At 37.2% G+C, this 26,607-nt stretch overlaps 3 protein-coding genes across 7 annotated transcripts in view; all 3 read right to left on the bottom strand.

The window, feature by feature from the left end:
* Positions 1–16: 16 nt before the first annotated feature.
* LOC107664768 (THAP domain-containing protein 4-like) lies at positions 17–2,397 on the bottom strand. 4 transcript variants are annotated; one of them, XM_016455423.1, is made up of 3 exons: positions 1,704–2,397; positions 936–1,140; positions 17–582 (listed from the first exon to the last, which is right to left on the bottom strand). In XM_016455423.1, the coding sequence occupies exons 1-3, from the start codon at positions 2,001–2,003 to the stop codon at positions 563–565; spliced, it is 525 nt and encodes a 174-aa protein (XP_016310909.1). In that variant the 5' UTR covers positions 2,004–2,397; the 3' UTR covers positions 17–562. The 4 variants fall into 4 exon arrangements, with proteins under 4 accessions (XP_016310909.1, XP_016310908.1, XP_016310907.1 ...); XM_016455422.1 differs by having other exon boundaries at positions 17–587; positions 951–1,140; XM_016455421.1 differs by having other exon boundaries at positions 17–587; positions 1,704–2,219.
* An 83-nt stretch (positions 2,398–2,480) lies between these two features.
* On the bottom strand, positions 2,481–21,154 carry LOC107664767 (matrin-3-like). Of its 2 annotated transcripts, none has more exons than XM_016455419.1 (21): positions 21,043–21,154; positions 17,519–18,407; positions 17,031–17,092; positions 14,039–14,077; positions 13,829–13,932; positions 13,506–13,567; positions 12,006–12,122; positions 11,722–11,847; positions 10,616–10,777; positions 9,396–9,520; positions 8,730–9,306; positions 7,803–7,923; positions 7,146–7,165; positions 6,364–6,486; positions 5,989–6,117; positions 4,869–4,991; positions 4,654–4,784; positions 4,274–4,565; positions 3,422–3,575; positions 3,001–3,116; positions 2,481–2,810 (listed from the first exon to the last, which is right to left on the bottom strand). In XM_016455419.1, the coding sequence occupies exons 2-21, from the start codon at positions 18,284–18,286 to the stop codon at positions 2,757–2,759; spliced, it is 3,405 nt and encodes a 1,134-aa protein (XP_016310905.1). In that variant the 5' UTR covers positions 18,287–18,407; positions 21,043–21,154; the 3' UTR covers positions 2,481–2,756. The 2 variants fall into 2 exon arrangements, with proteins under 2 accessions (XP_016310905.1, XP_016310906.1); XM_016455420.1 differs by having other exon boundaries at positions 17,519–18,295.
* A 744-nt stretch (positions 21,155–21,898) lies between these two features.
* LOC107664775 (uncharacterized) overlaps positions 21,899–26,607 on the bottom strand; it is a 24,492-nt gene continuing 19,783 nt past the window's right edge. Inside the window, exon 2 of the mRNA XM_016455432.1 lies at positions 21,899–23,633. Within this exon, the coding sequence (XP_016310918.1) occupies positions 22,075–23,633 (1,559 nt within the window). The 3' untranslated portion in view covers positions 21,899–22,074. The remainder of the gene's footprint in view (positions 23,634–26,607) is intronic.

Below are 26,607 nucleotides of genomic sequence, written 5' to 3'. Positions count from 1 at the left end.
TTTTATATATAGACCAGAGACGGAGGAAGAAGAACTGACCTTTTATTTTTCCAGACATTTATTGCCAGTAGTGCCCTAACACTTGCTATATTACAAAGCCTTTTTAGCAATACAAAAATTTACTAGAGAGAGAGAGAGAGAGAGAGAGAGAGAGTGAGTTTTACTGTAAGGTGTTCTGAGCATGATTGATTAATTACATTATAACATTAAAATAAAATACTGATGTTAAGAATTGTATCTTTCATAAAACCTTTCAACATTCCCCAGACAATGCATGACTTTTTATAATATCTCTCTCTCTCTTTTGCATTTTGTGAAAGATATATTTCATGACCTCAGTATTAATAAAACAACAGAAAAAGAAAAACACAGTAGTAGCAGTTAAGTGTGTGGCATAAAATTTCACATCTAAATCGTTATAACAGAACAGCTATGACTTGCTTATGAAGCTTTTACTACTACATTAAATGGAGAAAATATTTGTTAATTTAAAAAAATAATAATACAAATAAATAGTCTATTAAAAGATGTTCCAGCATGAGTGGCTCATTTCTTCATCCCATTACTCTGTGCTTTGGCTTCCTCCTCTTCCAAATATTTTAGATGAGGAAAAAAACCAGAACATTTGTTTCAGAAACATATTGAATAGCAACATCACAATTAGTGAGGTTCTATTTTAGTGAATCCTCGTTGCAACAACAAATTGTAGATACCATGTAAATAAGATATTCGCTGTACAGTGTAATCAATCATTTTTTGATTAGAACTGGAATTTTCACAAGAATTCAGTACTCTGTTAACTCATGCTAAACTGAAGTGACTGACCGCTTCATCGATCACAAAGAGAGCAGTCTTTGCTCACTTTCTGTAATGCAAACCAAGTCAAATGCCTGGCTTTGTGAAACAATTTATTAGCAAAATCAAAGCCATCTTACCAACTGGGACATTACCAAGAGCAGCGCTTCTAGATTCTAGCTTTATTTGAGGCAGTGCTGGTGTAGTGTATTTTCCCCCAGTCTTCACACTCTTCTCTGATACAGCAGCAACAGTCTCTTCATCTTCAGCCTCCTGGTCAAAGGACAGCAAAGGAAAGCAGTGGATAAATCTCTGTCTGGGCTGAGATGGATCTCTCCGAGCCTCCTAAAACAGTCATCATGCCATTTGATGTTGTAAATCAGATTTAGTGCACACTGTCATATGCACTACACAACAAATATAATGACTGTGATATAGTTCTATAGTGATATAGTTAATACTACAATAATGTTTTCACTCTAACTCGTTATGTACAATAAAGTAATTAGTTTGTATCTCCTTCTTGTATGATTACTTTTTATTATTATTTACCCCATGGTAACTGTTCATTTAAAGGAAATAGATCTCGCATTAAAGAAACGGGAGGAGGAGCGTAATTATTCTTTAATTTTATTATTGTCTTCCAACTTTAGATTGGTCAGGTCATACCCCTTTAATTAAATAAATAAAAATAAATATATATATATAATCACCCTTACGTCTTACCAATGACCGATTGACTTCCGTAAAGTGAAGGTAAATGTGTTTTTTTGTGTATGTTTGTTCCCAACTTACTTAAAACAAACCTTTAGTGGCCATAGGTTTGTTTGGAACAACAAAGTAGCTACAGTACATGGTTTTCACGGTCATACAGATGTACTCTACTCTGTAAGTTTGTCCTCACATACCTCAGTTTTTAAAAACCACACAGGGACGGCTGTTGACTTCAGATATCGTCGTACATTTCCCTTATCTGACCTGAAATCGTCTCGTGAAAAATGTAAACTGCACAGCCTCAAAACGTCCAGAGACTGAACGGGTAAACCAGTATCCCGCTGAACCGCGAGCAGCCATAGCCTCAGGCGCTGCGGATCATTCAGTGGGAATCTGTGAAAAGTCAGCCTTTCCTCTGGCGATAACGGCCGAGGACGCAACCTCACTGCTTTCTGTCTGTTGAAACATCCAGGAAAAGCACACATACGCACCATCGTTCAATTTGCAGCATAACCCTTTTGTAACTATACAGCTCGGTTGTAAACAGCGCCCCAGTTTGTATCGTAAACACGTCAAATCTGTCGTAAAATGCGCATGCGTCAAGATTCAATTTATCAAAAGGGTTTAACATTTTTGTGGATATAGGTAACAGATAAAACAGTTGCCCCTAGTGCTACAATCTGAGTAAAACTTATCTTTAAACCACATAACCACAATTCATCAATTGATCATACATAGCTAAATGTGACAAAAGGGCCCTTAGGTCTTAAATGATATACCAGAGAAATAGATTTTCACAAATAGGTTTACATTTTAAAATGCATCTTTACTGTTATTCCAATCTTGTGACAAACTCATTAGCACAGATTTACTGTATGCTCTGATTACATAACAATGGGGCCATGAAAAGGTTCTCCTTTCACAGAATACAAATTAAATAGAAAAAAAAGATTAAAAAGAGTCAGACAGAGTCTGAGGAATGCTGAAATTTAATAAAAGAAAGGAAAAACAAAAATACAGTTGTTGTAGTAGTAGCAATTAAGGCGTAAAATGTGTTAAACTTCACATCTAAATCACTAAAACAGAACAGGCAGGAATATGATTTACGAATGTGTCAGCTTTCATTACTACTTTAAAAAGAGCGAAACCTCAGTCTAATCTTTTTTTAGAAAAAAAAAACCATTTAAAATTCACAAAACACAGCACAAAGGACATATTAAGAGATGCTCCAGCGTGCCGTGAACGGTTTATTTCTTCGCTCCATTACTCTGTGCTTTGGCTTTCTCCTTTTCCAGATATTTCTGTTGCGAAAAAGAACATTTGTTTCAAAAAGAACCAAAAATGTCAATGTAATATTTCTGATATAAAAAAGTAAGTGAAACCCCAAGCTGTAATACATAATCTAGACCTCAGTCCTTTCCTGACATCTTATGCTTTTACAGTTAGCGCATTACAAGTGACAGAATGATGAGGATGAAAAAAAATGATCACCTTAAGTTTATCGTAGTGTGCTTGGCTACTGCAGTGGATCTTCTTTGCAGTGTCTTCATTCGAGTAAAACAGGAAGCAGACTCTGCAGTAATATCCCATCTTCACAAACTCCACACCTGAAACGGGTCGAATGGGATTCATTAATGAGACTCCTTAAAAGCCATCTAATCAGGACTATATTGCACAAATAGTGACTAAAATGGCCAATGTTTTTCCTAAGTCAGGGCATATCAGGTTTTTAAAAGACATTCATCGATTGGTTTGAAGCATTTAGCAGCAAGCCGAACTGATTTATTACCATATTTATGTGATTTTTTTATTCCACGTTTGTGGACAAGACTACTACTCCGTGAAGGAGACTAAATACATAGGTTTATGCCATGTCAAACTTATTTCTTTGCAAAAACCAAAGCCATCTTACCCACTGGGACATTAGGATCATATGCCTCAAGAGTAGCATGGCTAGTGTCAAGCTTTATTTCAGGCGGTGTTGTTGTAATGGGTTTTTCCTCCGTCTTCTTCACGCTCTTCTCTGATTCAGGGGGAGTAGCATCAGTCTCTTCCTCTTGTGGCTCCTGGGCAAAGGAAAGCAGTGGATAAATCAAGTACATCCTGTTGGCAGCATTTAAAAAAATATATTTTAGCTACTGTCTGGACTGAGATCACTGTCAAAATATGACTCCATAATCTATAATAAGACCCCCCCCCCAATATGAAAAAAAAAAAAAAAATCCATCCCCTGTTGTTCTCTCACATCAAAATCCACCCATATATTTGTTTAGAACTGTTTTGGCTTATAAACACTGCTTGATCCGTGCATATTTCTCTCCTGTTTCAGATGTGACCACTTTTCACTGGAGGAAGCGTTATGGACAAGTATCCATAATAAAGGGGTAAAAAACGTTTTGATGGATTTGTTTCTTACAAACACGCAGCTTTTGCTTCACAAGGTGTAAATTGATGGAGTGGTGTGGATTATTGTGGTGTTTTTATGGACTTTTTTGGACTCTCATTCTGACGGCACCCATTCACTGCAGAGGATACAATGGTAAGCAAGTGATGCAATGCTAAATTACTCCAAATCAGTTCCCATGAAAAAACAAACTCATCTACATCTTTAATGTCCTTAGGGTGAGTTTCAGTACATTTTCATTTTTGGGCAAACTATTCCTTTAAAGGGAGAGCTCATTCATAAGCATGCTACCCTCATCCAAAAAGGAATGGCAAACAAGACTATATTCATGCTATAAACAAAAATAATGAGGTCACTCACAGTCTCCATATTCTGGTGCTCTGATGTGTCTTTGATTTGTTCCTCCTCTGGATCGCTCTTCACTTCAGGAACGGTTTCTGCTGAAACATTTTGGCTTTCCTTCTCTTCCTGGCTCTCCTCTTTCTCAGCTTTATCAGTGACAGTCTCTTCCACTTTCATCTTCTTGACAGAAGGCTCTTCCTCTTTCTTATTCTTACTTTTGCCAGAGGAGTTGCTCTGGGTCTCAGACTCTCCGGAGCGCTCCCTCTTGAGTGGCCGTTTGTCCTCAGGCTCTGGGCTTGGAGGTCTGTGTCTGGGAGAAGATTATATTGTCAAAACAGATGCCATGCAATATTCTTTGGAAAGAAAAAAAAAAAAGGGAATCTGAATTTCCAACTGACCCATGTTTGAGTTGCTTATATTTCCTGCTCACGTAGACAACCAGTCGTTTGCCTTCAAATTTAGGTCGATTTTCCTTGTAGGTCTCTGCCATTTTCTCAGCATCTTCCCATCTTTCCATCTCAATGAAGCACTGAGCAAAAATACCACAAATGTTATAAACGCCATATTTATTTTGCGTATTTATCCGCCAGAAAGTGTCAAATTTTTACATTACCTCATTGCGTATTCGGTTCAGAAAGTATCTCTTAACTTTTCCAAATGGTTCTGCGATTTTCAGAATTAAGGCATCTGAGCCTTTGAAGGGTGGAATATTACGAACGTAGATGACTCTGCCGCTCTGTAGACATTGCACATAAACGGTGTTAGATTCCGCAATTTTAGATTCAAAGGCAGAATTCCGGGAGAGTTACAGGGATAGTTCACCCAAAAATGAATATTTGCGGTTAATTTTATCACCCTCAGGAAATGGGGAAATCCAATTATTTTCCACAAACTGGTTCTTTCTTAAAGTTTGTTTCAATGATTTGGCTCAATTCACTTGCTTGCTTACGTAATCACGCAATGACACCACATATACCAAATTAACATTAAAGCACCCACTAATGATGTGAAATGTGGATGTTTTACATGTCTAAAACACATGAAGTGACTAAACTGCTCTTCATCAGCTCACCTTTTTACATAAAACCAATGGCTCGTTGGTCTTCAGTCCAAGTCAAACTGTTTCCTCAGTTCAGTGACTTTTGGAGGAACTGGAGCGCTGAATGATTCATTCATCACAGGGTCAGATATGCCGGTATTTTGGCTAATTTCCAGTCGGAGTGACTGTCAGGCGTCTGAAAGTGAGTTTTGGATAACTAACTTGTACATCTGTGCTGCTCGAGCCGCAAACGGTTTCAGATGATTCAGTCTGACTTGATGAACTGGTTTAACAACGGTTCAAAAAAACGGTTCAAAAGAATGATTTGCTTGTGAACCAGACATCTCTCCGGACCGTTTACCTGAGGCTCAGGATTACAGGTAATAATGTAAATAGTGATCAGTTTCTTGCACAGATAGATTGTTTCGCTTCATAAGACCTCGATATATCGTCATGAGCCAGGGGTATTCATTTTGTGTTCCTTGATATGCTTTTCTTAATTCTTAAAGACGGGCAGCTGCTGACTTGAATGTTATGAATCAGCAAGAAGCACACTTATGGCAAAACAATCTCTTTACTCTTCTACTAAATAAAAAAAAAACTCACCAACATCTTGGATGGTCTGAGTGTGAGTAAATTAACAGCAAATTTACATTTTTGGGTAAACTATCCCTTTAATAAGACCAAGTCTTACCTGGATGGTTGGATAGGATTGTGAATGATAGACCTTCACAGGCTTTCCACACACAGATGGCATGACATTTCCACTGTAGAAACTAGCCATTGCTCTTGCCTCTTGTTCATTGGAGAGCTCCAGAAAGGCCTAACACAGAGCACCAAAAATAAAAAAAAACAACCTTCAGGCTATTTGAGCATAATTCATTGAACACGGACTGTGTTCTCCAGCCAAATTGCAATCAATTAAACAGCCTGTCAATGCATAATAAACATTTATACACATATTATTAAATAATCTAGCATTAATTTTTGGATAGCACAAATTTTTGGATAGCTACAGCAAAGCTGCTGTGAGTGAGGTGGCCTGAACAGTACATCTGAGAGCTGTTACCTCAGGCCTCACATCCAAAACCAGGTGCCGCACCACTTTACCAAATGGCTTTGCAAGAGCAAGGACTTCATCCAGATAACCGTAGCCACGTTTAAACCCAACGACATTCACAACTCTCAATCCCTACAATTAGAGAACATATATTAATATCTAACACAATCAGTAAATCAATGTACAGACATTGACTACGTTTACATGGACATCAGTAATCAAATTATTTACCTTATTCTAAATAAGCCAATATTATGATTATGGTGTTTACATGAGTTACTTTTAGAAAATTTCTTTCATGTTCCCGTTTTACATGTTATAGTACATAGTTCGATTAATGGCACACGTCATTACGTCCCTACGTGACGCAATCCGACGTCCCCTCCGGAATTTCACGTATAAATGTATAGTTTGTCTTCGTGATGATGCCATGTACAGTTTTGGGAGTTTCATTTTCAATTTTATGAAAGCTTCAGGTGCAGGTAATTATTTGTAAGTGCATACAGACGACAGAGGTGTTGAAGCTCTTTTATTTGCAGTCAAACAGTTGAGCACTGCCGTGTGTGTATCCTGCGACTAAAATAGGAATACTCCACATGTCTTAATTCGATTTGTGTTTACTTCGATTATGACTTTAGCTGGATTAAGGTAATCAAAAATCTCTGTTTACATGGTAGATTCTTAATCAGAGTATTGTCTTAATCGTATTAAAATCGGAGTATTGTTGTCCATGTAAACGTACTCATTGGTTGCAAATTAATTTTCAAGTATGCGAGAAATAAGTGACTTACTCCATTATCCTTGGAGCTTCCTGAAACATACAAGATGAGAAGATGCATCATTTAAATGAAATGACTACAGAAAAAAGTTTAATCAATAGCTATTTCAAGATTACAGTACCATTCAAAGGTTTGGGGTCAGAAAAACCTTTCAATGTTTTTGAAAGAAGTCTCTTACGCTCACCAAGGTTGCAATTATTTGATCACAAATACAGTAAAAACAGTAATATTGTGAAATATTATTACAATTTAAAAAATATTTTCCTGGGATGCAAATTTTCAGCATCATTACTCCAGTCTTCAGTGTCACATGATCCTTCAGAAATCATTCTAATATCCTGAAGCATTTATTTTGAAACTGATTTTTTTTTTATATCACTTTTAATGCATCCTTGGACAATTATAGTATTAATTTTGAAAAAAAAAAATCTTACTGATCCCTTTTGAGAGGTATAATACATTATTTGGTAAAGTAAACCGATTAAAATGTTTGGGTGTCAGCCTCGCTTCTTTGTTCTAGCTAATTAAAGACGACAAAGTCATGAGCACTGACATTCCAGATTTAATTAAAAATATGATTGTAAATTTTTATTTTATTTTAATTTAACACCGAAGACTCAATTTTCATGGATCACTGCTAAAGCCATTGTCATTGCTCAAGAGCAGTACCTGATGTGTTTTTAGCTTTGGACTTTGAGTCTTGTTTGTCAGCGTCCTCCTCCTCTGCTAGCTCATCAAGAGTAACAAACTCATCTATGTTCTCAGGAAAATCAGTTTCATTTTGATCCTCCTAGAAGCAGATACACAGAGTCAACAGAAATGCAGGTCAAAAGAGTGAAAAACATGCAATTTATATTAAAGGAGTAGTTCACCCCAAAAAAGAATATGCATGCTGTGATGAATAGTGATCAGGGCTGTCAAGCTCCAAAGAGGACAAGAGCATAAAAGTGATTCATACAATTGTACAGCTTTAGAAGACTTGGAATACAACAGATGAGAGATATGGACTATTAAAAAACAAAATAAATTGGTTAAAAGTGCAATAAGCTGCTGAAAGTGGATCGGATTGAGCGCCAAAATGCACTTGTAGCCAATCACCAGTAAGGGGCGTGTCCACTCATCATGGGGGAGGTGCCTGCTACAAAGCATGTTATGGTGAAAAGCAGTAAAAGGACATTTCCAGAGGTCCCCTAAAGTTAAAAAGCAGATTTTGGTCATTTAAGAAGATTGGTATATTAGCATTATTTCACTTAAAATATACAGTTATAAGTTGTAAAATATACAAGTACCAAAATGCCATTCTGTAAAACCGTAAACACTGTGACAGTATTTTCAGTAATTTCTGAACACAGTGGCAAGCTTTTTACCGTAAATGTAACGCTATTTTTTTACTGCGTACTTTTAATTAAGCTGTTTTTGGTCCTTTTTGGAGATTGACAGCCTCTGGAAACTGTATGCTTTTGTTGTGTGGAAAATATCTACATGAATATTTCTTCACGTTCAAGAGTAAATAACACAATTTTAATTTTTTTAAGAACTATCCCAGCATCAAAGAATTAGGCAGTAGCATTTCAGAATATGTGCCAAAGGTCCTGCCTGCTCTGCATTGTCCTCTTCAGCACCCTCATCTTCAGGTTGATCTTCATTCTGTTCCTCGAGGTCCTTAGGATGATCAGAGGTGTCCTCCTCCTGCTCTGCTTCAGATGCTGCAGGTTCCTCCACCTCAGTCTCTTCCTGTTTTTCATCAGAGTCCTCTTGGTTCTCCACAGTCTCGGCATCTCTGGCTTGCTGCGCTTCAGGGTTCTCCTCCTCCTCCTCCTCCTCCTCCTCTACATTGGTGTCATCAATATCTTCTTGCTGTTCAGTGGCTTGCTCTGGATCACAGGAGATTTCGACATCTTCTGCATCTGCTTCTTCAAAACCCTCTTCATCTCCATCACGTGCTTCCATAACATCAGCATCTTCATCTCCTGACCCATCGCCTAGGGCTTCTGCTTCCTCAGGCTTTGGTTCCTCTTCTTTCTCAACAGAGCTCCCTTTGGATTTGGATGTAGAGGAGGACCTCTGGGTCTTCGATGAAGGTTTATCACCAGTTCTGCTGGTGGCACTGCTGCTAGTGCTGCTCTTACGGGGAGGTGCTTCCCTTGGTTGATCGCCCTTGCCTGGTGGGACCCTGGAACATCAAGCACATTTACAGCACATTTGGTTTTGTTTTCTTTTTAAAGTTGTAAGTGGTTTCTCTGGATAGGAAGGACAACTTACGTTAGAGTCTTATATTTTGTGCAGATGTTCAGTCGAATGGATCTTTTATTGATAGTCAAAGGATTGACGGTGTAGTACTTCACCAACATCTCTGCATCCTCAGGATTGCTCAGTTGCACAAATGCCTGTTTTAAAAGAAGTCAAAGTGAGAAAAAGCTCAGAGCTGAGTGATATGTCAAATATCCACAGTGTGTCTGCAATGTAAAGCCAAACAAACTTTTCATGGGAGTTTTCTGTAGACTGTGTAATTGGATTAGTTTTGCAATCCCTCCATGCCCTGCGACTTGCAAGCATGAGATTACTAGGTCAGAGATGTTAATATCATCCCCTATAAACCTTACTAGAGTTAAGTTAGATTTTTTTTCTCTAAATCAGCTCAATTTAAAAAAATCAGTTCAAAAATCAGATTTATCACTCAAAATAAGTTCACAAAAGTCCCTGTGTGACAGCTGCAATGAAAATATTGGTCACTTTATTTTAAGGTCCAATTTTCACTGTTAACTAACTATTCACTACTACTTCTGCTTCAATAAACTCCTAATTTGTTGCTTATTAATAGTTAGTAAGCTAGTTGTTAAGTTTAGTAGGATTAAAGGATCTAAAATATGGTCATGCAGAATAAGGCATTAATATGTGCTTTGAAGTACTAATAAATAGCCAATATGCTAGTAATATGCTAGTTAATGGTGAGAATTGGTTCTTAAAATCAAATGTGTTCCCAAAATGTTTTAGTAAAGCTATGTACATTTATTACTGCCATTTATTACTATATACTGTTACACTGGCACATAAGTTGCACATAAGTAATTATTATTAAATATTTTCTTTGTTCACAAAATGAATGACAATGAACAAACATGCCTGGATTATTTTCAACTTGATGTTTACTGTATTTTACATGATTTCTGTAGCTCAAACAGTAGAGCATAATGCTAGCAACTCCAAGGTCATGGATTTCATTATGCATGTACTTTTGAATGCAATGAAAGTCGTTTTGGATAAAAGCATCTTCCTAATATTGCATAATATTAATGTTCAACAGTTTGAATGCAGTTTTTGCTGACTCTTTGTTTTAAAATTATGGTTCCTTTGTTATAAAAACAAATTACTGCTAGGGCCGTAAAAAAATACTGGGATAATTTTGGGTAGTTTTACCCAGCCCTAAAGAGACCCATGAAACAGGACATATTTTAAAGATGCATGCTGCATATGTAACTTACCTCATCATTTAGAAAGAGATGCTTCTCAACCGTGCCAAATCTACGAGCTATTGTGAGGAGCTCCATTTTCTTCTCACCACCTCGTGGTAAATTGGAGAAAAACACCACCTGGCTGACTCCTCTCTTCATGGGCATAGTTTCTCTGTCCGGCCTTCCACTTTTCTTTATTGATAAAGCAAATAAGCTTAATTGAGCTGACTGGTTGATTTGTACAACTTCTACTCTTAAAGGGGTCATATGACGTTGCTAAAAAGAACATTATGTTGTTGGGCGCTTTTTATTTCACTTCTTTTGGACTGAAGCACTGCAACACCCGCTGACTGCAATGATAGAGCTTGGAATAGCCAGGACAATTTTTAATATAACTCCGACTGGATTCGTCGAAGAAAGTCATATACACCTAGGATGTAAAACACAGCCTAATTTTCATTTTTGGGTGAACTAACCCTTTAACCACTGATTTCTAGTTGTGTCCTCTTTTGGAAGGCCAAACAAAGAAGTTTTTCAAAGTCACTTTCACAACGAAACACGCAGCGTCACACACGGCGGGCTAGAGTAAGCGGCGGCCGGCAGGCTTGAGAACGGCGCGGCCGGCGGGCTTGCGGTAACCACATGTGACGACCCCGGGCTGGACTCCGCTTTGTCCACGGTGAAAGCCGATCCAGCGATCCACAGCGTGAAGTTGATGTATTTCCTCAGCGACCAGCACGGATCAGCTCCAGGCATGACGAAGCAGATATCGTCCTCTTTTGGAAGGCCAAACAAAGTAGTTTCGCTTTCACAATGAAACACAGCGTCTCCACGACATGGCAGCAACAACAATACTACAGCGAGAATAAAAGTTACGCCTTCTTTCTTTGCGTGAACATTTGGGTGGCGTTACGCAAATCTTCCCACACAGTGACATAGACATGTGGGGGTGTGTTTAAACTAGGCATTTTAGGAGGGCGTGGACAAGTCTTAACTTTTATAAAGAATATCTCTTTGGGTTTGAGACTTTAGTCTTTGCAACTTTAGGGATCTCATCTATGCACGAACAGCTTGTAACAAGAGAAAGGAAAATTTGAAATTGCATCATATGACCCCTTTAAAAGAAACATTCTTACCTCAATAGCCATCAGTTCCTTTGACAAATAAATGTGTATCTCTTTCCCAAGCAAAATGGCAGGTTTACGCTGGTAATAATTAGCCATGGCCAAAGCCTCCTCATGAGTCTGCATCTCCAGAAAAGCCTTTGAAAAATACAATAAATAATGAATGTAATAAACTTTATGGCATTACTTACTCAGAACAGATACCAATTATGGGAATTCACATTCCAAATTGAGGTAAAATGTCATTGTCATGACTTATGATCTTTAATGACCATTCAAATATGTACAGGTACTACCTTGTTCTTCAGTATCAGATGTTCACAGATGGTGCCAAAGGGTTTTGCCAAGGCAAACAGGCTGTTTGGAGACATCGGCTTCCTTTCGTATTTTGCTACGACCACCCTACTTCTTATCTAAAACAAAAACATTCATAAGTGTACAAGCACTAAGATAACCATCCACTTAATCAAAAGATCTAAAAAATAATGTCCCGATTATATATAATATACCAGTATGTTAATTGCAGATGCATTTCAATGCTACAGAATTTTAAAGGTGCAGTATGTAATATTGACATCTAGTTGTTGAAATGGGTACTGCAGTTCAAATTCAAAATACTAAAGAGTCATTTCTTCTGCACCTTGCTCCTCAGTAGGGCTGTCAAAAAATAATTGGAATTTCGAATATTCGTTGAATTTAAAATAAAAATCCACATTCGAATGCAAAAACGTTGCATTCGAATTTTAGGTGTGCGTTAACGAGGCAGCCTTATCAGTGGTGCACGAGATGCGATAACGATGTGTCGTTGCATTATAATGTTTTTGTTTGCCTATCCAGTTGAAGCCACTAGATGCGGCGCTGCTGCGTTATTACAAATATTGTGGGAAAAGAGAACATCAATGCGGAGAAGATCTTGTTTACGTCAAAACTGAAACCAAGCCGTTCACACAGAACACATTTCGCACATTTTCTAGAGGGACATCTATCACAGTTGCACTTGCGTCTCGCACAAAAGAGCCGCATGTTTAGAAAGCCATGTAAAATTGATGCAAGTTTAACTTTGAAAAAACATATCTCGAGACTTTATGGCGGGATTTTTTCCCCATCCCACTCGATGCGCCCTCTTGTGGCCTCAAGAGAGAAGCCAAAAGCTTTTCTTCACCCTAACTGAAATTATGCATTTTAAATTCAAATATAATTCGAATTTTGATAATATTTAAGTACAAAATTCGAATGTAGTTTTTCAGCCATCTTGACAGCCCTACTCCTCAGACTCGACACTCACGGCGTTTGCCAGATTGAGGACGCGCTACAGGAATGAGCGCAACTGACAGCGAAAGGCAACAAGCCTTATACTGTAACTTGATGAGTTGATTTATCCACATATAATATTCCACTGGTCATAGAGATTTTTAGTTGGATGCAGAGGCTTTTTAGGCTGACTAGAATCTGTGATCTCTGTCCCAGTTTGTTTGAAAGCTTCCATGGCTGCAATACGCTGTGTTTTCTGCCAACTGGCAACCCGGAGTGTTGAAATACTACTGATTAAACTGGCAGTGGGCAGAGTCACACAGACCAAAACAAAAACAGGCATTCCGACACAGAACACATTTTTAAAATAGAATAACTGACTGTAGCATTGTTTTTCAGAGAAACAAGTATGTGAACATAACATGTTTCCTAAATATCTGTTACCATATTATGGTATATGTATGCTTTAGCACAGTTAAATTCCATACAGCACCTTTAACATCTTAACAAAAAAATAACAAAAAAAACTTTCAGTACATTATTACCTTGGGTGGTACTGTTGAATACGACGTCATTTTACTTGTCATTCCCATACTGGAATCAGATCCTGAAAAAAAGTTATTTACAATTTGAGACTGATTTAAACGACCCAAATTAGCCAATGCATCACAAGAAAAGTTTTTGTCATCTTCAAGTTCACTGTACTGTTTTTGTTAATCAGTGAAACCCACAGGAAGACATTTACATTACAGACTGCTCTCAAGGACAGAATGAAAGTGGATTGCCGATTCAGCAAAAAGATAGCAGTAAGTAAGCTGTTGAAAGTAATTGTTTTAGACCAGACTGCATCCTCTCACAGATTTATTACCCCAGTTGGAGCTCATCCCTGTTCTTTGTAGACTGGCACCAATTGGAGCCGCCCCCAACAAGCCATCTGAACGACTCTTCGTGTCCAGGGAAAGGGACGTCGACCTGAGAAGAATTTATTTTTAATGCTCTAAAACAACTATTTTATTCATAAAAAGCAGGGTGCATCACACTTATGAAAGAAGTATTTGAAAAACAATTAGTAACATACTTGCGACTAGAGGGCAACTGAGGGTCCCAGTCTGGGTACCTATAATACAACAGGAAACAGTTTTCAGGTCCTTTTGAATTGCTGAGCTCTAAATGTTTAACACTTGAACGACAAACTCAGTTTCAAACACTGCAAGAGCAAAAGTTAGCAACCATGTCTAGAAGTCCTACATGGCAACTTATTAATGCACTAGAACTACAGGCTCTCATATACAATAATCAACTCGGACGCTACATTCAAAACGACAACAACAAAAAAGTAATCAGGTTCTTTATATTTGCTTTCTTAACTCTTTATATTTGTTTTTAATATTACGAGTAGTCTCAAGACTGCATTTAAATAGCTAAAATGTTCATAAAAGATAGAGACACTATCTTTAATTATGAATTTGGAGGGGTCTACTTTGATTGATTCATGGTGACAAACTGAATTTCTTCATAATTTCTTTTAACCCTTTTGTGTTGTTTGCATGGCAGTCAAAAATGATCCTTTTTTATTTCAATGTTATGATCCATTTAATAAGGCTTAAATTTGCACTATCGCCTTGTTTGTACTGTCTTTGTATTGTATTGTTAAACAGCATACCGTTTATCGCTGACTGTATTGCAGATAAGGCTTAACTTTGCACTATCGCCTTGTTTGTACTGTCTTTGTATTGTATTGTTAAACAGCATACCGTTTATCGCTGACTGTATTGCAGATAAGGCTTAACTTTGCACTATCGCCTTGTTTGTATTGGTTTATGTATTGTATAGTAATAACATTTTGGGTTTTTTTTGTTTTTTTTATTACAGATGTTTAAGTTACATGTGACTGCACTGTTAGGATTGCTCAAATTTCACTATGCCTGTATAGTGACAAAGAATCTTGAATTTATTACCTATTGATCGCTTTTTGAGAATAGACCTGAAAATAAAATTTCTATCTTAAACTGTCATAACTCTTGAACGCTTTGGAGCTTAAGTTTGGTCTCTTTTTAAAGAGTACACTTGGAAGAGTATTGCTGATGAAAAAAAAAAAAAAAAGTTTAAAAAATGTAAACTAAAGAAGTTTAATTTTATTATGAAAAATGCACAAAAACACTATTTAAAATTTTTAAATGAAATATATTTTCAAAACACGTTTTACTCTAAAATAGGGGTTGTAAACGGTATGAGATTTTCATGGTATGAAGAAAATATCACGGTTTCACGGTTATAATAAATCCTTTATTACAACAAACTTGAAACCATTTTAATGAAAGTATTGAAGTCTCCCTTCTGAAAAAATAAATTAATTAATTTGAAAAACTATAAAAAAAATAAAGCTGTACACCTTATGTATATCTATATCACACTTTAACATTTTAATAATTTTTTAAAAATGTTAACAAATGAAAATTTACAACTTTTATTTTTGGCAAAGTTAAAACATGGACAAACATGATATTCCTTGAAAACAATGATTAAATAAATTATTTTATTATAAAGAATATTATTGTTGTTATAACTTTGAAGTACATTTTACAATACTGATGTTTCTGTCATAATTTCAAATTAAATCGAACTTTTATTTTGACGGGCTGTAGCGGACCTTTGAGTTTCAGAGTGTATTTGACAATGGTTTTCCTCAAATAAAACTAGGAAATGTTATGTACGTTTTCTCTCAGAGCAGCTCTGCTGATGTTCAGGTTTATGTATCTTAGATGCTGAAAACACCATTTATGTATGCGTACTTCAGTATGCAGTAGATAAAACGGCGCCACTCAGAGACATGCAGAAACAAGCAGATTATTTATATAGCAGTGTCTTTGCGCTTTAATATTCACAGACACATATCATAACTACTTTTGACTTATCCATCCATCTGCGCGTTTATGTGAAATCCTCATTATACTGTAAATTCCATGTTCACGACTTCCCTCTGCTTCACGGAAATCATATGGCCTTAACTTATAACTTGTTATAAATGCGACACACCTTCATCTGCACGGAGGGATGGTGTCCGCGAATATGTTGGATGTATTGCCTGCTTTTGCAGCCACTTTGCGTCCACATTTTTTGCAAATTGGATCCGTCCTCAAGGACAGCCCCGCGTTCATTTTTTTAAATATCTGAAGTATTCCCATACTGCAGATATTAACTTTTTGTTTGGCGGGGATGTAGATTAGATATAATCTCGGTCTCTGTCATTTTCTCCGCTGAACGTGCGTGTTAGCAGCCAAGTGAATGCAGAGTGAAGCAGCCGAGTGGAAATAAGTTGCATGTGCGCAGGTGAGATTTTTTTTCATTCATTTTTTTTTTAAACCGTAGATATGCAAATGTTTACGGTATGATAACAGTGCACGTTCAAACCGTGATAAACCGCCATACAGGTATATCGTTACAACCCTACTCTACAACTGCATGAAAATCAAAGGCATAAATCTAAAGTTGTTTCAAATTTGAGGATATCTCAAAAAAAAAAAAAAAAAAAAAACTTTCAGTAAGATTTTATTTGGGCGCAGTACCAAATGCTTCCACTAGATGAAATTCGCTTCCCATTCGTTTCCAATGCACCCATTTTGACTGTGAACAATACAAGTGACCATTATTTTCAGAACCATTTGACCTTTTTGAATCAGGTCCATGATTTTTTTATTTGTGTGTGTGTGCATGTGTTCACATAGCAAGTACCAAAACCTTTACATAATTTCATATTCAGATGAAGAAAAAAACAACACGTAAAATTTTTCTGTCAAAACTGACCTAACAACACCAGAGGTTTAACTGAAAGGTTTTGTTCACCCAAAAGTGAAAATTCTGTTATTCATTAACTCACCTTCATGTCAGAAGAATACTGTCACTTAAATTAAAATGATTATGCAGAAGAACAAATAAGGTTTTACATAAACTTCTGTATAATATGTGATCCAAAAGACCCAAAGTGGAACTGTACTTACCGGATGTGAAATTTAGGTTGGTTTCTAAATAACACCATGCATTTAACATGTGAATGGACAGTTTTCACTTACATTTGCAGAAGGAGTCTGCGGTTTTCAGAGTGACGAATCCCATTCGTGTGTTGAGTCCATTCCTTCACAAACACAGGAAAGGACGAAAAAAATAACCTTAATATAATAAAACAACATTGCTTGTACATGACAGTTAAACTGGCTTTGAGATCTAAACAATTCAAGGCTTGACAAAGTGGCTCAGAGCTAGCTTGACAAGTTACCCTTTCTGACTATAAGTACGAGCAACAAATGAGTACTGGTATGGATCTGAAAAGAGTTCTACATGCTAACTGTCCTAACTGGAGCCAAGCATAAAGACCAAGAAGTCAGTAATACAGCTAACAACAGTTCATGTCCAATTTTTTTACTCCAATTTGATACTAAGCAAAACTAAGAGGTGCTGATTTAAATGCAACAAATGATGTTTAAAGAGGGTCTTCTTCAACAAGCAGGACTCAAGAAGAAAGAAGTGTGTGTGCAGAAGGCAAGCGGCTTGAATTACTCACCATGACAGAGTGCACATCATAATCACAAAGGGAGCATACATGGGGAAACATGAGGGGCATGACTCCCAAGAAATCCTGCACTTTGCCCTGAGACGGGGTGCCCATCCTTCTCTGCATGAACATGTCGTCAGATGCCGATGACGTCGACATGCCAAGGCTGCGGTAGGAGTCATGGGAAAGATCAGAATACTGGCGGTCTCTGCCGCTACCGCTGCTGTAATCTAACATGTCGTATCCACGACCGGACGATTCTTGTGTGGAAGTATAACCGAAGTCGCCTTGCGAGCGGCTTTGAGCCTGCCCTCCAGAACGGTCCAATCTTCCACCCTGTGAGCTGCCCCAATCGTCTCGGCCGCCTCTGTACGAAGACTCAGAAGAAAGGGTCGACATATCCCCAGTCATGCGGCGGCCGGCTTCCATCTTGCGGTTCTTTAGTTGCATGATAAGATGGGGCAAGGTCTCCACGCTGATGTTCTCCTCTGGAACCTGCGCCAGCGCATCCAGATCGGTGGGCGACAGGCCTAGGCTGGCGAACAGTTTCATGGTATTGCTAATGTGGCTGCCCGCTCGGCGGGACAGCTGAGAGTCGTGGTCTTTTCCCTCCCCTCCACCCAAACCAGACATGCCACTATGAGATTGGGAAGACGAGCCGTAGTGGTCCGAGTGCGTCTCGCCCAAACTAAAGTTCAAAGTCTCGGCGGCTGCCAAAAGCCCACGGCCAACAGCAAAGCCTTTCTGAGCATCATCACCGGTCAGTTTCTGGGACATGACGGCGCTCTAGACGAGTGGAAAAAGAGAGGAACAAAGCGAATCAAAAAGTCCCCAGAAAGACAATCCGTCGATTTAAGCCTGGATCGAGTAAAGAGAGCTCCTCCAGAATGAAACAGGTCTGCAGAAACACAATGGAGCAATGATTTCTAGCATGCTCGCGAAATGGTTAGCAGTGGCATAGGAAAGCAAGACAGTGAGCTCCACAAATCCATACAATGCAAGTAACAGAAGTCAAAATTATTTACAAATGACAGAGGTACAAATGGACAGTTTGGTACATTGACCAAATAGACCATAAAATGAAGATTTATAAGTATCATGAAGAGCAATTTATTGGGAAAGTACAATAGAGCTTTGAAGGGAAATAAAACAGAGTCTGAATCAAATTTAGATCCTTAAATGTGGATGGGAAAGACAGGGAAAGCATCACACTTTCTTGGTCAGGAGAGATTCAGGGAGAGAGAGTGATCATGCCTTTAAGTTGTACTGCATGACCAAAAACTACAAATCAGAAATCCATGAACGGAAACAAATTTAACCAAAATAAAGCTAATCAACTTTAGCACTTAAATAATTTGGCATCAAGAGGTCTTGATAACAGCCAATAGTTGGGCTCAAGTGAAACACATGGGGTGCAAAGAGAGCACAGGATTTTCTGAACAAGATATGAATCTTCATCCAAAAAAAAGTGAAATTTTACACATTAACTGTGACTTGAATCTGTGGTGTTTGTAATGGAAAAGATGGTATAAAAAAAGTCAAAAATGGGGAAAAAAATATATACATAATGGTGTCTCACTTGACAAGCTATTTATTTTTATTATTTTATTCAGAACGTTGTCATCTATGATTTTGGAAAGCTGAAATGAGAAAAGTGTCTTATAAAACAGGATGACATTTGCAGTATCAGTATAAAAACAGTGGTTACTGTGCGGCCAAAATACCAAAAATAGACCAATTAAAAAAAAATAATAATAAATAAATAAATAAAAATAAATAAAAATAAATATATATATATATATATATATCAAAATAAAAGGTAAAATCAACTGAACACAGAAAAAGCATAAGTTTTGATGAACTGTATGAATGAATGAAAGTTGCACATGGACACGAACAATCAAAAACAGCAGGCACTATATGTGACTGGTGAAAAAGGTAATTAAAAACACAACTTAAAAACACTAAATTACTGAGAAGAGCAATTAACATTTCTTCAAAGTCTTAACTTGCACTTATATTTGTTACTCCTCCAATTACAAAAATGAAAGTCCTTACATCTGATTGGTCAGTACCGTTTCAGCCATGTATCACTGTGTAGCAACCAATGCAAATTGCTGTTTTTGTAGCAACAATTTGTTATGGAAGAATATCACATAAAACTGCATTAATTAGGGCTAATGTGTTTTTATTATTTTTAATACTTTGTAATCATTTTATAAAAGCAATACAACATTCAGGTTGATGAGGAACATTTTAAGTCTAATGGAATCTAGATTTTTATTGTTTTAGTTATTTTTGCAAAATCTTGCAAAAGTAATAGATTTTATCTTTTAAAGTTGGAGGAAAGGAATTGGGTTCCAGAAGTGAAAATCCCATTCATTTTCTCCAAATGAAAGAGAATTAATTTGTAAAGATAACTTACAAACTGTTAAAGACAAACCTACTTAAATATTTATTTTTTCATTTTTATACTGGCTATGCAATACTTCATTGGATTACAGTTCTTTCCCTCATTAAAGCCTTTAAGTACAAAGCCCTGTACCTTTGTCTTTTTGTCCGCTTCTCAAATCCTGTTCTGCTTCAAATCAAAGTTTGTAATGCTGTTGTTCACCTCGTTTGTTTGATTCATGGCAAGAGGGAAAATGAAAGAGGGGGGAAACAATTCCTTAACAATGGCTGCTGAAAAAGTGGGCGGGAACTATTGACTTTGGCATTCTGAACATGAGAAGTGGAAAGGGTCTGTCTGTATGCATGCATGCATTCTTATGTTTAAAGACTTTCGGAGCAGTAATGCAATCTGATGACAAGACCAGAAAGGACGGTGGAAAGATAAGAACACTATGATGATAGGCATTAAAATAGCTACAGCTGATAAGATTTGAATGTTTTATGGCGTGACTGTGTGGAGAAGACTGATTAAGTTAGTTTGAAATTATATGCATTAGTAAAGAGAATATATCAACACAGTGCAAGTCAGAACTGGAATGGGGCATATTAAACATTAGGCAGAATATGAATTCAACACAAATGTGTAAACATGGCAATGGCACTACTATCCAGATTCAGTGCACATGAAGGAAATGCAGAGAATGTCTTGGACAGAAACCTTACAAGTGCTTAAGAAATATCCCAGAAAACACATCAAAACGACGCCTTTTACAGCTTTAAATAACGCAAGTGTCCGCTGAGCGTCAATCTGATGCTACGATAATAACATTCATCTCATTTTAGGACCGTCGACTTACATTAACCCCGAAACTGTGTAAACACTTTATTTAGGTGAATCACGTAAGCTTAAATCCCAAGCAAACATCCGCTTTAAACACAACACATGGACGAATTAGGATGATAAAAACAAAAAATGTAAAAAAATAAAACGAGGCCACGGGTCTAAATGTGCACGACAAGGCCTAACGTTACACCGCAACCTTTAAACGTGTATCTCTGCAGTTCGGGTTTATTATAGTCTGTACTTAAAACATAAATCGTATAACATATATGTCATTCGAATGCACTGTGTTGCTACTTACATTTTTTTCCTTTTCCCAGCCTTTGGGTTGAAGTCCTTTACGTCGTACGAAGTGAAACGCTATCAACGGTTAGGGCAACTGCGCACAACGTGAAGGCGGAAGTGAGTGACTACGAAAGAGTTCCTCACTTCCGATGTGAATTGCAAAATAAAAGCCCTAGCTGGTTTTCGTCAAAACTAATACCAAAGCCACTCTTCTCATTTATATTGCTATCATTTATTATATTATACTACTAAAATCCCCTTAATTGTTTTTACTGTTGAACAATGACACTCTGGATGTCACTGCCGTGATGTAATCAGAATATTCAGAGACTGGTACAAAAGAAGCAAAGCAGTCAGTTTATATCATCAGCTTGATCTGACTGAAGCATCTACACAGCATGTGTGCTTTATACTAACAGCTTTTTAGAAAAGAATCTTCTTTGAAGGACAGTCAAAATAGCAACGTCCTACATTCTAGATGTTTCTGTGATATTCTAGTGGAACATTCCAGAACACAAAAAGTAATGTGATTTTCATATTCAGCATGTCAAACTTCATACAGAAAATGAAACAAAACTCATTGTTCAGAGTAATAATCAGAGTAATAATGCTGAGAAATAGAGACAATTCAGTCATTGCTTGACTAACACACCCTAATACAGTTAAGTTTACTGCTTGTAATGTGTTTTTAATACTGGCTGTTTGCTTTTGAAGTTATGTTTAGTTGAAAATTAAAAACATTAACTACATACAATTGAAACAAATGTATTATTATTCGAAAAAAGTACCCTTAATTAAACAAAATTGGTAACTAAATACAATTTTGTATAAATAAATTATTAAATAGCGACTGTTTAAGATGTGTCCAAGGATTAATGGAGTTTAGTCATGGATTTAGCTGATATTTAATTCTCACAGCATTTTATTTTAACACATGTTCTATTTCAAAATCACCAGACCGTGACTGAATAAAAGACCAATGTTTTCAGAAATCGTATGTGAATGTGTTTTCTTGTTCTGAAATGATGCTGTCTTTCCACCCTTCAGTTTATCGATTATCACCATCTCCATCATAAACCCATTCATATATCCCATCCTCTTCTGCACAAGACTCATGGTAGCAGGCCTTACAGTTGCTGCATCTGATCCACGCTTCAGCAGCTTTCAGATCACCGTCTGAGCCGTGGTTTATGAAGCAGCCTCTGCACTTGTAGGAGGTGGCTGCTTTATTCTGTTCATTTCTTTGTTTTAAATGTTCATCATAAAGAAGGTATTCTGAGGTTCTTTGTAAATATGGTACTGTCTTGGCTCTGGGTGTGTGACTTTTTTGTATGACCACAAAGTCTGTGAATGATGCCACTTCATCAGAGCCGCTCTCAGTGCTCCAATGTGCGGCGTCTTCGGCGCATAGCGTGGTGCTTTTATGCCCAATGGAGGTAAACTTGTTTATCGGGAGCACCCCTGTTGTTCTGAACACATCTTTGGCTTGTTCCACAGTGGCAGTTTTCTTCCATGCTTCCATGAAAACAGAGCAATAATGTGCTTTGGGCAACTTCATTCCTGCACACTGCTGATTCCACTTGCGACTCGCTTCGCACCAGTTGTGTTTGAGGCTCCCAAACAGAGCCATGTTGGCCGGCTGCGGCGCAGGAAAGCATATGACTTCCACGTCGTTCTGCTTCATGAGACTGAGGAAGCTGAGGTTGAAGATGTGGCTGCTTTGGCCATCGAGGAACAGAAGGTGGGGCCTGGAGTCATCTTTTGGGAGCTGTGCCACAAACATTTCCCCCCACTCAAGGAACAGCTCTGCTGTTATCCGGCCATTATCTGATGCTCTCACGCACATGTTTTCATTCATCCACTCATTTCTCACATTAATTCCTTTGAAAATGAGAAGCGGAGGAGCAAACGCACCACTGGCATTGAATGCTGCTAGTATAGTTGAGGCCGTTTCCTCCTCGGTTGTGATCTGAACGCAGGGATCTTCTCCTTCCCCGACAGATTGTTGAGAGGAGAACTTGTCTTGTAGTCCTGATACATCACACTTCCAAATATGTGAAGGGACGTCTTTAATTCCCAAGGCATCAAGTGTGTTTTCATACATCATGAACCATTTTTCCAGCTCTTCTTCATTCATCCTTGTAGCTGGTGATGTGGTCTCAGGTTTCTTTATTTGCAGCCCGGGGTTTCGCTTCATAAAGCCCTCGAACCAGTAATAGCCTGCCTTTTGCTTCTCTTCTGAAAACCCTCGGATGCCATTTATCTTGGCAAACTCAAAAGCAAGAGACTGAACATCAGTCTTCCTCAAGGAGAAGCCTCTCTCTGAAAGCAAGGTGAGAAGGCGCGCTAACTCCCGCTCAGATTCAACAGGGATGAATGGCTTTCTTCCAGACGCATGCTCAGATCCCTCGACGAGCCCTTTCACGCGTCTCTGAAGGGTCGTTTTTGGCACGTTCCACTTCCTTGCCAGCAATCGTAGCGCAGGCTTCTGCCCCGACTCAGCCTGTGCTTTATACTCGTCTATTGCAGCTTTCATACGCTCCTCACTCCACTGATTCATCTTCAGCCCTTTTCTTCCTTTAAACTCGCTTTGCATTTCCATATTTCCTTGAAAAGATAAAAGTCAGAATGTTGTTGAATTAGGCCTAATATTCTGACATCCCTATTACTCAACTAATATTATATCATTTTGCACAAATATACCTTCTAGACTGAACTAGAAATCAGTTATTTATTAGTAAGTTATAATTTGCTATATACACTGCCGTTTAAAAGTTTGGGATCAGTACGATTTTTGATGATTTTTAAAGAAGACTCTCATGCTCACCAAGGCTGTATTTATTTGACCAAAAATACAGAAAAAAACAGTAATATTGTAAATTATTATTACAATTTTAAACAACTGTTCACTAGTTAAAATTGCTGTAAAATATAATTTATTCTGTGATGCAAAGCTGAACTTTTATCAGCATCATTACTCCAGTCTTCAGTGTCACATGATCCTTCAGAAATCATTCTAATGTGCTGATTTATTATCTATCAGCATCATTTCTCCAGTCTTCAGTGTCACATGATCCTTCAGAAATCATTCTAATGTGCTGATTTATTATCAATGTTGGCAACTGTTGTGCTGCTTAATATGTTTTGGAACCTGTGATACTTTTTTTCAGGACTCTTTGATTAATAAAAAGTTAAAAAGAACAGCATTTATTCAAAATGGAAATCGTTTCAAACTATATAAGTCTTTACTATCACTTTTTTAAAATCAATTTATCAAACACATCCTTGCTGAATAAAAATAGTAATCTGTTCAAAAAAGAAAAAGAAAAAGAAAAGAAAGAAAATGTACTGACCCCAAACTTTTGATATATATACAGTATATTTATAAATATATATATATATATATACACACACCTATATTTAGTTATATATATTATACATAATTAATTATATAATATATAATGTTATATTCGAATTGATCTTCATAACTTCTAACTCAAAGTAGGCAAATCTTCAGACAGTAGAATAGAAACATCTGACATTACATTAGCAACCAGTTTAGCACAGCTACAATGGGATTATTAGAAAACATCAGGCTTCTGACATGTTCCATGACATGATAGCTCATATAAAATGATGAATAATCATACTTCATCTGAATAGTGTAGTGTCCCACATTAACAGATAGCTACTGTCCCACTTTACCTAACACGTTTAGCTAAGCTAAGTGGGTCATTACTTTAAATATCATTACAAATAAACACACGCAATTTTGCATTTTTGGGGGGCAATTGCACATTAAATTATTATTTTAAAGCAGAATGATTTTTTTTTTAAATGAATGGTTATTATTTTAATTTAAAGGGAGTATTTGTGAGCGCACTTACCATGTGCTTGTTGTTATCGGTTGTGTTGAAGCTTGACCACGCCCACCACAGTGATGTCAGGCAAATGAGAACGGTGTGAAATAGTAATTATTCATGACTGTTACAATATGATTGGCTCTTGATATTTAAAGGGCACTCCAGCGTGAAAGTGAATTTGACCCACTTTATCTGATGTCCCACTTTTTCGGACATAACTCCAAATATAGTTCTGAAATGCAAAGATCTGGTTTCCTGCCGTAACTGCAAACTGGTTTGCATTAAAGACAGGGTATGAAATATACCCTTATTAACAAGCATTCAATATTAGAGGATGGAAAGGCCATGCAGAAGGTTTCTAAATGGCACAATCAATATACAGGCCCTGACATTTCTTATTTACATAGCATTTAGCAGACACTTTTTATTCAAAGCATCTTACACTGCATTTCAACAGTCCCATTACAACAACCTGGGATAAGTGCACACACACACACACACACACACACACACACACACACACATTGCAGTTATGTGTATATATAAATTATAATACAATAAATAATTTATTAAATTTTTTTGCATTTTTATGTCATTTTTTATATATTTTTATATTTATGATTTATTTTAATATTTATTTTATTTTTATATTTATATAAATGAAATAAATATAAATGAAACAATCAAAAATTGCAAATGTTACTTTGGCAAACAACTGAAATAAAATAACATTTCAAACACTTTATATTAAATATTAAACTTTACACACTATCACAGACATCATTAATAACACTTTTGTCTGTTTAAAATGTTCCTTGCACTTTGCCTGCATGTGCTTTATTCAGTTAAACCTTTCACTCTTACCCTGACCTTTTACTCAGCTTTGTAGTTTTTGCTCTTCTGACCTTTAAATTATTGACTTAAACCATAAGGACAAGTTGTCCTAATATTAGAAAGTGCAATGTCTAAAGTACAAGCCTGTGAGACATGTATGTCAATGAGATAATTATTGATGTGTGAGTCAAGGCACCCTGACCTTTTACTCAGCTTTGTAGTTTTTGCTCTTCTGACCTTTAAATTATTGACTTAAACCATAAGGACAAGTTGTCCTAATATTAGAAAGTGCAATGTCTAAAGTACAAGCCTGTGAGACATGTATGTCAATGAGATAATTATTGATGTGTGAGTCCTTGAAATTATAGCAAAAACCTCCAGAGCACTCTTTTATAATGGAATGATTCGAGTTGATTCCATTCAAGAAATGCCCCACAAATAAATATTATATTATATTATATTTGCAATGAAATAATTTAGGCTACCTGTGAACTCACATAGGTTAGCAAGCTATGGGTGACTTTGTTTCTTCAGTAGAACACAAACTGAGATTTTTAAGTCAAACCGTTGCAGTCTGTCAGTCCTATAATGGAAGTGGATGGGAACCGCAATGTCTGAACTGTCCTGAGCGCGTTTGACACTCCTAATTGAGATTGTAGATAGAGTGTCAATGGTCCATTTGAGAGATAGGTGGCGGTAATGCACTTATAAGTCTGCAATCCGCCGTAAAGCAAGAAGAAGAAGAAGACGCGAACGCGCTCAGGACAGTTCAGACATTGCGGTGAAAATCAGAGGTAAAAAAAACGGTATAAATACTGTTCAGTTTCTTGCACAGACCGATCGTTTTGTGTCTTTACACATCAATGTATCGTCACGAGCCGCAG

This window comes from Sinocyclocheilus anshuiensis, unplaced genomic scaffold (genome assembly GCF_001515605.1).
Source record: "Sinocyclocheilus anshuiensis isolate Anshui unplaced genomic scaffold, SAMN03320099.WGS_v1.1 scaffold235, whole genome shotgun sequence".
In the NCBI taxonomy this organism is placed as follows: Eukaryota; Metazoa; Chordata; class Actinopteri; order Cypriniformes; family Cyprinidae; genus Sinocyclocheilus; species Sinocyclocheilus anshuiensis.
The sequence above is the reverse complement of the archived record's forward strand: the minus strand, read 5'-3'. Positions and strand labels throughout refer to the sequence as shown.

Excerpts from the sequence above, each read along its gene's own strand:
- LOC107664768 (XM_016455421.1), bottom strand. The coding sequence starts at position 2,003 with ATGGTGCGTATGTGTGCTTTTCCTGGATGTTTCAACAGACAGAAAGCA. Across the intron at positions 1,141-1,703 it reads TGTGGTTTTTAAAAACTGAG|GAGGCTCGGAGAGATCCATC; the intron begins GTATGTGAGGAC and ends TGACTGTTTTAG. Across the intron at positions 588-935 it reads TCTTGGTAATGTCCCAGTTG|AGGAGGAAGCCAAAGCACAG; the intron begins GTAAGATGGCTT and ends AATATTTGGAAG.
- LOC107664767 (XM_016455419.1), bottom strand. The coding sequence starts at position 18,286 with ATGTCCCAGAAACTGACCGGTGATGATGCTCAGAAAGGCTTTGCTGTT. Across the intron at positions 14,078-17,030 it reads CGCAGACTCCTTCTGCAAAT|GTACCCAGACTGGGACCCTC; the intron begins GTAAGTGAAAAC and ends GTTGTATTATAG. Across the intron at positions 4,785-4,868 it reads TGAACCGAATACGCAATGAG|TGCTTCATTGAGATGGAAAG; the intron begins GTAATGTAAAAA and ends ATTTTTGCTCAG.